Source organism: Aptenodytes patagonicus, chromosome 9 (genome assembly GCF_965638725.1).
Source record: "Aptenodytes patagonicus chromosome 9, bAptPat1.pri.cur, whole genome shotgun sequence".
NCBI lineage: Eukaryota > Metazoa > Chordata > Aves > Sphenisciformes > Spheniscidae > Aptenodytes > Aptenodytes patagonicus.
Window position 1 is genome coordinate 5,171,805 of NC_134957.1, and position 13,478 is coordinate 5,185,282.

At 36.5% G+C, this 13,478-nt stretch overlaps 1 protein-coding gene across 2 annotated transcripts in view; it reads right to left on the reverse strand.

Moving 5' to 3' along the window:
• Positions 1-13,478, reverse strand: part of DIAPH2 (diaphanous related formin 2) — a 265,592-nt gene that overhangs the window by 239,448 nt on the left and 12,666 nt on the right. The window contains exons 2-4 of one of the 2 annotated variants that reach the window (XM_076347001.1): positions 6,097-6,129; positions 3,473-3,649; positions 1,836-1,940 (exon numbers count right to left, since the gene is read on the reverse strand). In XM_076347001.1, the coding sequence (XP_076203116.1) occupies positions 1,836-1,940; positions 3,473-3,649; positions 6,097-6,129 (315 nt within the window). The remainder of the gene's footprint in view (positions 1-1,835; positions 1,941-3,472; positions 3,650-6,096; positions 6,130-13,478) is intronic. The other variant, XM_076347000.1, reaches the window with a different exon arrangement.

Here is a 13,478-nt window from a genome sequence, read left to right on the forward strand (position 1 = left end):
AAAAATAGTTTAAGTATGTTAACAGGAAATTTCATTTATTCACTGTATAAGCTCAAATAATTCTCCAGTAACTTGTATGTTTAGCTAAACCATGCTTTAAGCACTGGATTCCTTCCAGAACAGACTGAAGAACTGTGGATTTTGTTTAAGATAAACTCATGCAGGAACATCACTCCTCTCAGAAACGTAAATCACCCTTTTCACATTATAATGCAAGTTTTTCCTCACTTAAGTTTATAATGTTCAATGCAAAGCATTTGCATTTAATAATTGCATGTCATTGTAGCTTTAATTTTTTGAAATCTAACTCTGCAGAGCTGATTTTAAAGGTTAAAAGAAAAACAAGTCAACTCTACTGCTTGTCGTCCATGCTTATGGATTCATTAGGCAAACACCGACATAATCTTATTTGCCAGTTTATTTCACTAAGAAACAGATTGTTATTTCATGTTATCTGTATTTAGCGCCCAGACTCAGCTCTGTAGAACTGCTAGCAGTACTACCGTTATGTATTTGAACAATTATTCCACACATCGTCTTCATTTCCAGTAACCTTTTATAGCACACAATAACTTAAGTGTGAAAAAAAGATGAGATTCATCCTAATCTCCAAATAAAATCATATGCATTACCTAATTTTACTGAAGAACTATGCTGACAGCAAGTTTTATCACTTGAAGCACACTGCTGCCCCTTGGATACACAAAGCTACCCCCCCACCACCACTTCTCCCCAATACTGCAATACATTCACTTCCTCAGAACTCACCACTAGATTCATTAAAATTCTTTATACAACAAACAGTGGCACAAATCAGGACAAAACCTATTTCTAGGGAAATCATAACATATCTCTCTTTCTCTCTGTTTCATCCAACATTCATGAATTTTTGTGTCATATTCTCCTTTTACATGGTAAGAACTATATTTGCCATAGTTGATTTTTAATACACAAGAAGCATCACTGTTGTATTTTATAACTAATTAGTACTAACAGTCCCGCTACTATTAGTCCCACTGCAGAAAATAAATTGCAGCTCTTCACTACTTGAAATTGTATTTCTCCACCCCAACAAATGTTGGGGCACCCAGTGGTTCTCTTACACTTCTGGCACTCCAAAACAGACAGACTTCAAAAATTCTACATGAAGGATGCATCAACTAAGGGTTAATCAATCAACTTAAGTACAGAGAATGATCAACATGAATGAAAGGTCTGAATATATTTTTTTCTACTCAAAATATAATTTGAAATTCATTTTAAAATCATCTTTTCACTAAAGGAATCATTTTATTTACCTTCAGTACATTTCTTAGCAAATATTTAATGCAGTCTCCAAGCCAGCTACAGTACTCAACATATTCAAATTAATCTAAGAGACTGACTTTACTTCAATGTTATATATTTTCAGTATTTTAATTCCCTGTTTCTAACACTGCAAATTGTACATCCAGTATGTATGTCATTACTAAAGCCATGAACACATGCTATCCCTTCCAAGCACTTCTGGTACCAAAAATTCATACGATTAATTCCACAGAAATATGCTTAGGATCCATCCATTACTCTACATCACTGGATTTGCAATTTCTTGTGGTTTACGAGAAAGCATCAAGTTCTTACATTGCCCAGCAACTGAAATACAAACTAACCCTTCAGACGCAGCTGCAAGCATTTAGAAGTATATTAGTAAGCACAGATTTATTATTTTTTTTTTCCTACCGCTCTTAGAAGATAAATCCAGACAAAAAATTGAAAGCTTCAAGCTTGAAAAACATAACACTCACAAAGCTAAGCTTCTTACTTTCATCTGTCTTGGAGAGGTGACTACTTACAGATTTGGCAGTTGCAGAAATGTATTGGACAACCATCTCACGTTTTGTGGTCAAGTCTTTATCTCTTAAAGGAGCTTTTCGTTCTTCATTTAGATTCATGTCTTCCTGTAAAGAAACAGACCACACAACATCAAGATTCTACTTCATGCTTTTTACTAGTCTTTGTTATTTTTATACTCCTTTTCTTAAATAAACAGCTCATTTTTAAACAAACAGAAGTGACTTTTTCCAGCTTATCCGCGTTTCAGTTTGTTTAACTCTGAGCTACCCAATTTTCTCATTTAATTCTGTCACTTCAAGTGTTCACTGTTTTCAAGACTTACCCCAAATTATAATTGCATCAAGGGTAGTTACCATTAGTGAAATTTGGCTCAAAAAAAAAAACCCTAGAGAACAAAACAGAAAAGTTCTACACCTTAAGTTGATCACATAAGTGTTAACTCTTGTGAAGTTCCTGTGTTTTTTATAAAATCTTATCACAAGGGACACCATTCCTGTACCATGTAATCAGAAGGCTGTTACTACACAGATTATTAGCTTGTGGCAGGGGTAGATGTGAATGCGTTCCAACTGATGTATTTAAAACAAACCTAAAAATCCAAATATTCTGCTAGATTAACTCTGAAGATGCCTGTTTCAACCTAATAATCGATTATATACAACATGTAGTCATTACTAGTCGCGACTAGTCTTGCCATTAAAAGTCAAAGTAACTTCAGATTAGCAACTGAGACCAGTAAATGTTACTGTAATAACTTACTAGCTAACAGCTTTTTCAAAGAATTATTAGTCTCTGGAAGCAGACCTATTGTCTGCTTCAATTAACATTACTTGGAAAAGTTAAAAATTAATCCCTTAATCTAACAAGCAAATCAAGCAAGTATTAATTAACACTTATCCAATCTTTCAAAAGAGATTCACAACGTCATTGAACAGAGTAGAGCTACACAATGGAACGGGACATTTCTTAGGCCATACTGACTGTATGTAAGTTTACAACATTTTTCAAGAATGATACAGAAAACTATTTCTAATAATACTTGAAAGATTGCATTTCCTGATACTTCATGTATCAACACCAATGTGCATGGCAGAATTAATACGCACCTACTTCAAAAGTTTGTTTCTGTATTACTAATAGAAAAGCTTGCTTGTGAGTAAAATCACAAACCTTGACAAGTGATCCTAAGACAGAAAATATTCAAGACCATACAAAAATTCAGCTTTCTATACATTAAGTTTTTATTAATGGAAATGACCATTTCCCAAAGGTATTTACTTAAGTTTATTAAAAACGATCCTTCAACAGCAGTATCTAACTACTGCAACCAAGGTCTATAGAGGTTATCTTAATGAAGCAAATCAACAGCTTAAGATTTTTATTTTTGGCTTTTTGCCTTTGTTTTCTCTGTAGAAGTAGACCAAGTAATTTAAACATATATAATACTAGCATTCTATGAGTTACTCAATTGTTTATGTGCCAGTTCAGACAGGTCTATCAGGCCTATGCTATGCTATGCCCTCCCAAATAGTTAATACTTCCAAAATGACATCATTTGAAAAATCACTACTATATAATAAATGCCAGCATGAAAACAAATTAAAACCTCATAAAACAACGTAGCACATCATCTTACCATCATTTTTTCAAACAGATCCATAACTTCTTTTTCTGATAAGTTCATGCAACGCTCATCAACAAGCACCTGGGCAAGAGGGATTTCACTTATAGAAGGTTGAGAGTCAATAGGATGCTGAATGAGAGGCTTCTCTTTTTTCACTGCTGATTTTCTGAAGCTTGTTATTCTGTCACGCTGCAAAGACATCCATTTAAAAATTAGCAGAAATAGAAATACAGGAAAGCAGCCAATTACATGGCAGTAATACACACATTTTTAGTTAATCCAAGCAGCAGAGTTAAAACTCAAACTGAACTGTAAGTAAAAATACCCTAACATTCAGAGATTACTTTTCATCAAAAGACAACAACATTTAAGGTAAATTCATGACAGGTCACATGCAAAAGGAATATAACTATTTCTCACAGTTTCAAAAGTATACCATCTATGTTAAACTCTTAGCATTTCAAAGTCTTGAGTTCATCTTCTCACATTACTCCCTAATTATCCTGATAGTGAATAAATATGGTACCACAAAGGTAATGTCCAAGCGTTCCTTCACCTGAAGAGCTATAAGTCTTTGGAGGACAACTGAAAAAGCCAGCGTTGGGAAGGAGGTACTCACAAGTTCATCAGGCTTATAAAAAAATCCTGCTAAAGTAAAATAAAGTTTGTAGAGGAATTAATGCTCCAAGTATACAATTCCTTGAAGTGTTTTTGAGTACGGACTCCTGAAATTAGTGCATAATTTTAAAAAGCCAGGTAATGGATTACTCACATAGAAGCAGCCATCCATAGTTATATACACATAACAGACATTAGTGAAAGCATATCATACAGTCTGCAACGAAGTTTAACAAGTTAAGGCTGACTTGTTTTATGCCTTATACCAAACCCCCACCTTTTTTTTTTTTCTTAAGCATGCTTACTCAGTTAATTTGTTAATATTGGAAACAACCAACAAGAGCACCTTCCTTATAAGGCCATTTATTACTGTATTATTAATATATAACTCTACTCTGAATAGAGTAAGAATTTTTTTATTTAATAATACTGTCTTTAACTATATATATATGTAAGTTCATTTTGAGAACGTTATGTCTATAGCGATTTTTCTAAATTAACTGTTTGCATCAACAAATACTAGTGTATTTGTTTCAGGCATTGAACAGCCTTATGAAGATGTGCTTTCATCTAACAGCAGCTTATGTAGGGTTACCAGTAACATTCACAGCAGTTACTGCAATCTCTACGAAGACATGTAAACCAACATTTCTATTTTCTAGAATTAAACCACCTCTGTGAGGTGTGAAAAGTTTAATGGAGTATTTTCATTTGTAGGAAATTTGGATTCATTTTAGTCAGTCAGTCATTTAGTCCAGTCAGGAGTGGAGAAATTGGACCAAGTGCTGTGGAATATGGGGAAGAAAGGTTCTTTTATTTTTCTTTTTTTCTTTTATTGTTTTGTTTTCTTTTTCTTGGTTTGTTTTGCTGTTGGGTTTGGTTTGTTGTTTTTTGAGATCCTACAAGACTACCTTAAATTTCTGAAGGGAAAGTATCCCTAGATAAGCTGCATGCCCTTTGAATTTCTTTAGAGGTTTTTTTGGTTTGTTTGTGTTTTTGACGGGAGGGGGTTTGGGTTTTCTTCTTCCTTAGAAGTCTTACATTTGTGGACAGAAACACATTACCTACAAGGATACTGTTAACGTCTTTAACAAGGCAAGAATTTTACTTTAATCCCATTTTTTCTTTCTTAGAATAGTTTACATTACATTTTTTGAAATTAAAATTAGGGCATAGCCTACTGAAAAGGCCAAAGATGACATAATGCCTGAAAGGCAGTATCCAAAACTAGCCAATATACATCAAATGCAGTTTTACTGTTCACTTACATTGAAATGCCCGTTCAGCAGTCACCAAAAAAAAAAAGACATTTAAGATCAATTTCACCATACTGTGATCTGTTTCAAGTATACCTTATTAACAACAAATTTGTTTAATCAGATTGCAACGGGGAGATCAGTTTAAAACCATAAGTGAATCTTCTACATGATTACTACATACAATTTCTTCATTTCAGACATGTAAGTGATGATTAACTAAGTGGCCAGGGTGGCTTAACTATTATACATAGAAAATAAAAGTGTATAATTCTACTGAAATCAATTTTGATATGTTTCTGTAGAAATACTTTACAACAGGTTTCAAAGTATTCAGAATTATAAAGTTAGTGCTACTGAATACAAACTTGTTGTTTGACATATAGTACACACTTATTACCCAAAATGGTTCCACTTGAATCATGTGGCAACTAACTTTGAAGAACCACTGCAGATCCTTTACTGTTAAAAAGAAGGTCAAAAGAAGTAACACTTGAACTGTTGAGTAACAGTTTCAACATATCCACAGTATTACTGAAGTATTTAGAATGTGGTCAATGAAGCTTATCCAAATAGAAATCACTAATTACTCTTCTTCAACTGAAGTTACAAATGAAGATCTTTAGGTATAGTAACTCAATTTTCCGAAATCTAATCCTTAATATCCTTATAAGAACATGTTATATTGTCCACAACATTTGAAGTTAAATAGCATGCAGCGTGGAGTTACCATTGCAAATTAAGATGTTACAAAGACCTTACCACATCATCTGCCAAAGTTTTTATTTGAATATTCTATTAAAAAAAAAAAAACACACACACAAATCAAAGAAAAAAAAGACAATGTTACCTACTGTTTCAGAATAAAATAGTCTGTATTTCACGTATTCTAACATTAAAAAGCACTTGAAATTTCAGTAAGTGTTCTAACAAAACTGCAGGTAAAAGAGCATGGAATCTACTGCATTTTGTGTGAAAAAGTAGGCTTGCATCCCATTTCACCTTGTCTTTTGACGATTTAACTCATGAACCTGTAACCTGTATAGCTCTAGCACCCCCACTATTTCATAAAAATGCAGTAAGATCTCTTACAAAGCTTTCCAAAACAAACATGAACTACTGGACTTCAAACTGAGTCAGCAGATAGCTATATAACATTCTCAGTTTTGACAGAGTTTTTGAGACTGAGAGTTGAGGAGAATTTCCTGTGCCCTGGCTTCTTGAGCCTTCTGCCAATTTCTCCTTAACAATGAGTAATGTAAATGGATAGATGAACTGGTTAAAGCCAGTGTACTGATGATGCACAATCCAGTCGCTGCTACCTCTCCCTCCCTAGTACCTTCTCACTTTTTCCTTAACAGCAGTAAAATCCTACTGACAGAGATCACCAACATTACATTTTTATTCACGGCCAAAAAAGCAATCTATATTGCATACCAATAATCATATCAAGGAACCATTCAGTCAATAAACATTGCTCAATTTACACCAAGCAGTCATGAATAGGTAATTAAGGTCTAGAACTTCAGGGGCCGGGGGGGGGGGCAAATCCGAGACAAAAAGAACTGCTGTACATGAAAAAGTGTGGTAGTTGATCCATAACGACACAGCCCTGCAAGTCACTGGTTAGGAAATAGCGACCCTATTTTCTTGGACAGCAAGGTTTCAGATTCCTTGGTTATGCTTTCACCAGCCAAAATGATCAAGATGCTTCTAGTCAATATCCCATACCACTGTGTATTGTTAACACAGTGGATGAGTTCAATGTTACTGGAAGTGAACTGATAACTGTTCAACATACACCACACAATATTTTTACTTCCCCTTGGTGGAAGATATGCTCCTTCTAATTCTACTTTCTGTCTCTTGGCTACATTTGTCAATATTGTATTTCTGAAACAAAGACATTTGCAAGACTATTCAAATAGTGGAGGAGGCATCAAAGGTGGGAATGAAGGGCAATGTGTTCATACTTTAGAAGTATAATGAAGATAAGCATTCAGAGGTATGCAGGACAGTGTGGTGGATTGACCCTGGCTGGCAGGTCAGTCCCCACCCAGCCACTTGCTCATTCCCTTGCAGTGGGATCAGAATCAGAAGTGCAAAAGCAAGAAAAAAAAATCATGTGTTGAGATAAAGACAGTTTAACAAGTGAAGGAAAAAAAAATAGATAAAGAAACAAACGATGCAAAAGCCATCACTCACCACCAGCAGACCAATACCTACCCAGCCTCTGAGCAACTGCTACTTTGGAAAAAACTCCTCCTCCCCACCCCGCCACCCCTGGTTTTATTGCTGAGCATGACATTATATGGAATATCTCTTTGGTCAGTTTGGATCAGCTGTCCTGGCTGTGTCCCCTCCCAACCTCTGGCCCACCCCATCCTACTCCTAGGGGGAGGCAGGGAGCACACTAAGAAACAGTAAGCTTTGACACTGGATAGGCGGTGTTTGGTGACCAAAACAGTGCTGATAAATCTAGAACACGGCACCATACAGTTTGTTATGAAGAAAATTAACTCCATTCCAGCCTGACCCAGTACAGACAGCTAGGATAAAATCTTTTTCTCTTACTACTCCAGATGTTGACACCAACCTTTCACCTTCCTAACTGCCATATCTCAAACCTCTTCCTTACAGCTACATCTCTCCTGTATTTTCGTTACCTGGACTTAGTATGGAGTTAAAAGAGGAAGCAATACTCTAATCCTGAAATGAAAACTAAGGTGTCCTTACTCTGGTAAACAGACCTTTTATTTTTAATGGAGATTATTGAGCAAGAAGTCCAAATGAAGTAAAGACTAACTATGACTTCAACCCAGAGACAGCTACGTAAGCAAGAAGTTCTAAAACTCTGTATCTGTTTTAGCAGTCACTTGTACTAGAAATACTTTTTTTCCTCCTTCTCATTTAAGTACTGTCAATCTCTCCCAGAACCTGGAACAGGATAATCTACTCCATCTCTACATTTATATTGCATTTGTCACTCAAACTCCTCTGGGCAAAATACAGAATACTAAAGCAAAATACCACACAGCATTTTTTCAGACATCTCAAGCTCACTTCCCAGATCTCCTTATGGCGCATAAACTATGCTGTTGCCAGTAGCTACTCAAGATAAGCAACACATTTAACAGGTAGAAGAGAAACTGCAAGTAGCTGGAGGCAAAGGCAAGGTAGTTATGTACCTGCAGATTCCCATTGACACACAATTTTGACAGTCTCTTATACTAACAAAGAAGTCACACTTCCAGTCTGATTTAAGAACATAAACCACAACTAGTTTACCTCCCCAGGAAGAAGTTTAAGATATCGCAGTTTTTGTAGTCAGACCTCTAGCATTATTCTTTCAGCCATCTATAAGACAGCCAGAGCACCACAAGAAATCAACCCTTTCCTAGCTTGTTAAAGACACTAACTCCCTGATTTTAGAAGCAGCCCAAAAGCAAAGGTTTTGCAAAAATACCTATAAATCATTTGTAGATGAGGGATATCAAATTATTATTTATATATCTAGCACACATACAATTTAAGACAACAGCTTATCATATCTCTCTCCTAGTTTTTAATATCAATGCAAAGCATGGAGCTTCATCAACTCCTGTATCAAAGGACTATTTCCTACTGATTTACTTAGTTAATCACTTAGAAGACCTAAGTGACAGAGCTTCTCCCTTTCAAATGTAGTCTTTCCAGTCCATCAATTTCTATTTACTCCTCCCAATTTTAGTTTACTGTAAGTATCCCACTACTTGCATAAGTACTGACAGATCATGACAATAAGGCACACAAAAATCATAGCATATACTAATGCAACTGCATCGCATTATTCTTTTATCTTAAAAGGTCAGTCTCAGCCATGTTAATATTCAGAGTAATTGAAATCTCTCACATAAAAACAGTGGACAGATTTTCACCACAGTTCACTACATTTATTGGCATAAAAATCACTATTTCCTCATCCAAGCTCAGTTCAGGCTACTGCAGTAACAATGTCAATGTTCAAAGAATTAAACGACTTGAGATGATTGCATTAACTTTTAATGCAAAACTTACAGCGTCTATTTTTTTTTTAATCTTTTTCTAACTTATGTATTAATAAAACCTTCCAGATCACTTGAGCTGGACATGAGTTGTAAATTAAGGTGCATTTACATGGGTTGATTGATCTTTCCATTATATTTAAGTATTACTTTGCCATGTTCTTAATTGTTACAGTCAAGACTCTCACTTCCACAACAAAAATAAAATCAAAAGCAACTCACAGTTTACCATATGTATAATGAAACAATGTTCAGCTGGGTAACTTCTAAACTTAACAGCAATTTTCACTCCACAGCACACCACTCAGGCAAATCATGGTAGCTGCAATACCCACTTCTGCACACAGGCTACAACTTCAGATAACAGCTCCAACTGCTGCTAGCAATCCTAATTTTCTAAGAGTAAAACAGAAACTTGACCTTCTCTTTAACTTTCTTGGTTTTAAACTAAGATGATATGACTGTTTTCTAAAATTTACCTGGACTACAACACCTGCAAAAGACTTCGTAAAACTTGGCTCAAGGATAAGTGTTTTTTAACTGGCTGTAAATAAATTTGCATACAACCAGGAAGGGAGTAACTTCCCATATGAGTACCTGAACCAAAGGAATTTAAAGGGACAAAACCCAAAACTGGTTAATATCTGAAGTACAAAAAGTTGTTAGCAGTGAGTCTAGGTCTTACAGCCACAAAATAGAATTCACTCCTACAACCTCCATTTGTCAGTACAGAGAATGAGTAACGTTCCCATTAGACAAATTTAACCATCTGTTAACATATTCCATTTTGTAATTAAATGTAAAAAGGTACTTAGGAAATTGTGAAAAGATACCTGAGTCACATTAGCTGATGTGCAGAAACTAGAACTACACACTCATTTAGGACTTTCAAGATCTTTATCCATGACAAAGTATACCTGGCATTACTAATAAAATTAGTAAAAATATAATTCACAAAATGTTTGCTTTATAGTAACTTTTTTGACACTTCAAGGAGCATTCACTATGCTTTCAAAAAGAACTTGAAATGATTGTTGTAATCCATCAGGTATATCAAAGGTAGTTGAAATTAGCAAAACTAATAGTTTTGTTACTATTGTCACACATTTGCATTTGGTCTATATGACAGCACATAGAAAATTCTTGTTTGCTTTGCAGCTGTTCACTTACAAATTCCTTAAATATGTATTGTTTAAATTATTAAACTGAGGCTTAATCTTTAACCTGAAGGTAAACATTCCCTGAGGCGCTACAAAGGGAGACCAAGGAGCTTGTGAACACCTTACACCAGGCTGCTAAAATGAAGCTGGAAAGTTATTCATGTTGACAGCACAAAGGTAGCACACAGAGAGTCAGCACTGTTAGACTGGAGGATGGCAGCCATCTTCCCAACCAGGAAGCTGCCTGGTTTTCCCCGATTACTCTACTTTTTTCCCCAGGATACTGACCATCCAGAAATGACCAATACTAGGAAAAGAAGTTAGACACCTCCTCATGCTAAATAAAGCCAGAGGGTCACCCAAGTTGGTATTTATTAACAGCAGAGGGCACCAATTCTTTAATCATAGTGCTGGAAGATTTGAGTGCCTCAAAGCTGCGCCCAAATAGGAGGGAGGGGAAAACAGGCCAGAGGCACTGTTAATCATATTGGACACTCCCCCTCACAAATGCCATTGTCTGATCTTCAAGGGATGAAGGAAAGGGGCACCTCCACACCATGTGTCCTGGTTTCGGCTGGGATAGAGTTAATTTTCTTCCTAGCAGCTGGTACAGTGCTGTGTTTTGGATTTAGGATGAGAATAAAGTTGATAACACACTGATGTTTTAGTTGTTGCTAAGCAGTGCTTACACTAGTCAAGGACTTTTCAGCTTCCCATGCTCTACCGACTGAGAAGGCTGGAGGTGCACAAGAAGCTGGGAGGGGGCACAGCCGGGACAGCTGCCCCAAACTGGCCAAAGGGACATTCCACACCATGTGACTTCATGCTCAGCATAAAAAGCTGGGGGAAGAAGGAGGAAGGGGGGGAACGTTCGGAGTGATGGTGTTTGTCTTCCCAAGTCACCATTACGTGTGATGGAGCCCTGCTTTCCTGGAGATGGCTGAACACCTGCCTGCCGATGGGAAGCAGGGAATGAATTCCTTGTTTTGCTTTGCTTGCGTGTGCGGCTTTTGCTTTACCTATTAAACTGTCTTTATCTCAGCCCACAAGTTTTCTCACTTTTACCCTTCCGATTCTCTCCCCCATCCCACTGGGGGGGGAGCGAGCGGCTGGGTGGTGCTTAGCTGCCAGCTGAGGTTAAACCACAACACCATGTCTCTGTGCAAGGGGAATGAAGAAAACCTAAGTAGCAGTCTGATCTGACTGAAAATGGAGGTTGAGAGAAACCGAGACTGCTTCCCCATTTTTGGCTGATTTGGCAGAACACTATCACACTCCAAAAGCAAAATGGACTGTTCAAAAACCCGCATTTTTGGGTGGGGGCAAGGGTGGCACCAAGACAGTCGGCAGTTAGATCAGCTTAGACTACTGTAGAAACAATTTCAGAAAGCCTACTAGATGAGGCATTTTTAATGTTAGCCAGTGCAGAGGCAAATAAAGTAAGGTTTGGCATTTTCCAGAGCTACTGCCAGACTCCAAACATTTTCTATCAAGTCTGTGCACCAACCATATCAGGTAAGTTATCATCACTAAAGCAGCGCAGTATCAGCGGAGTTTATAGCAGTTACGCTACATGACTGGCGAGTTCTTCATACAGCACTTCCTACACCCAGGATCTGTTTCTTATTTTGATATCTAGTGATCATGCAAGACAGGTTTTCCTCGGAGCATCTTGGAAAAACATCTTGTAACAGTATAGCATGCTTTTCAGTATAGACGAACACTGTCTCTCTTCAGGATGCTTTACAGCTTTTAAATTTCCCACTTAAAACCATCAAGCAACAGTTTGCTAGTTAAAATTTTTACAAACTAGACTTTTGAAAGAGCCAAGTCATAATTCCATTCATAAATTTCATAACAAACAAGAATTGCCATGCTGCTTTTATTAAGTGCCTACTAGCTTACTAGCCTCAATATGCAGGTTTAATGTTCTAGGAGATATTTAGTTAATCAAGATCTTTACAAAGGTTAAGAGACATGGCAAACCCTGCCCTTAAAACAAAAATTTAAAGCCTTTTATTTTAGTTTGAAGCTTCCATTTTTATTCAGAAATTCTAACCACTGGTTTTAATACTTAATTTAGAAACGCATGTGGCATTATATAATCATTAACCAACAGAAGGTTTTATAGGATCCATCTTAAAAAAAAAAACCACCAAAAAAAACACACCTCTAAAAAGAAACCCCAAAAAACCACCAACATGACCCACACAAGTAAGTAGGTACAAAATTCCATGGCTACGTGTCCTTAAGGCTCAAAACGGTGTAATTAAGAATCTTCCACTTCAAGGATCCTGGGCAGCCTGGCAAAGCTCTATAAAGTAAGTGTAGCAACAGAAATGGATACAAAGTTTCTGCCTAGGAAGTACAGGTACCTCCAGAAGACCTCACATGTTACACGCAGTGTCTCAGTTGCACTAGAACAGGCAAGTATTTGCATAAAGAAAAGCAGGAAGTCATACTTGGCAGTATCAAGACAGCATATGGGACTGCACCAATTGTCAACAGCATAAATGGGGAACAAAAGTAAGGGGATTCTACTTCATGTACTTGAACTGTCAGGCTAACCATATACACTGCTGCCATATACATTTTATTTTTTGGGTCATCAGCAGACTAGCACTGCATTTATTTTGGGCTTAAATAATTTCACTTTCAAATCTAATAATCTTGGTAATGGATACTTTAATGGTCTTTCTTGAAGAACATTGTATTTTTAAAAAATAGGATTCAGATAGTTGAGTGCCAATTATATTTCATGCTTTGCGTGATAAGAAAGCTTATTTCAAAAGCTGCACCTCCTAAGCTTCCTTTAGTAAAATGCTAGTAGATTAGAAGTGCATTGGAATAATTTCAAAAATCCTTTGATACACCCATGTAGCTTTCTGTACGTCTATTTGGTGCCTGTAAAAAGTGCCAGAAATACTTTATTAGACAAGAA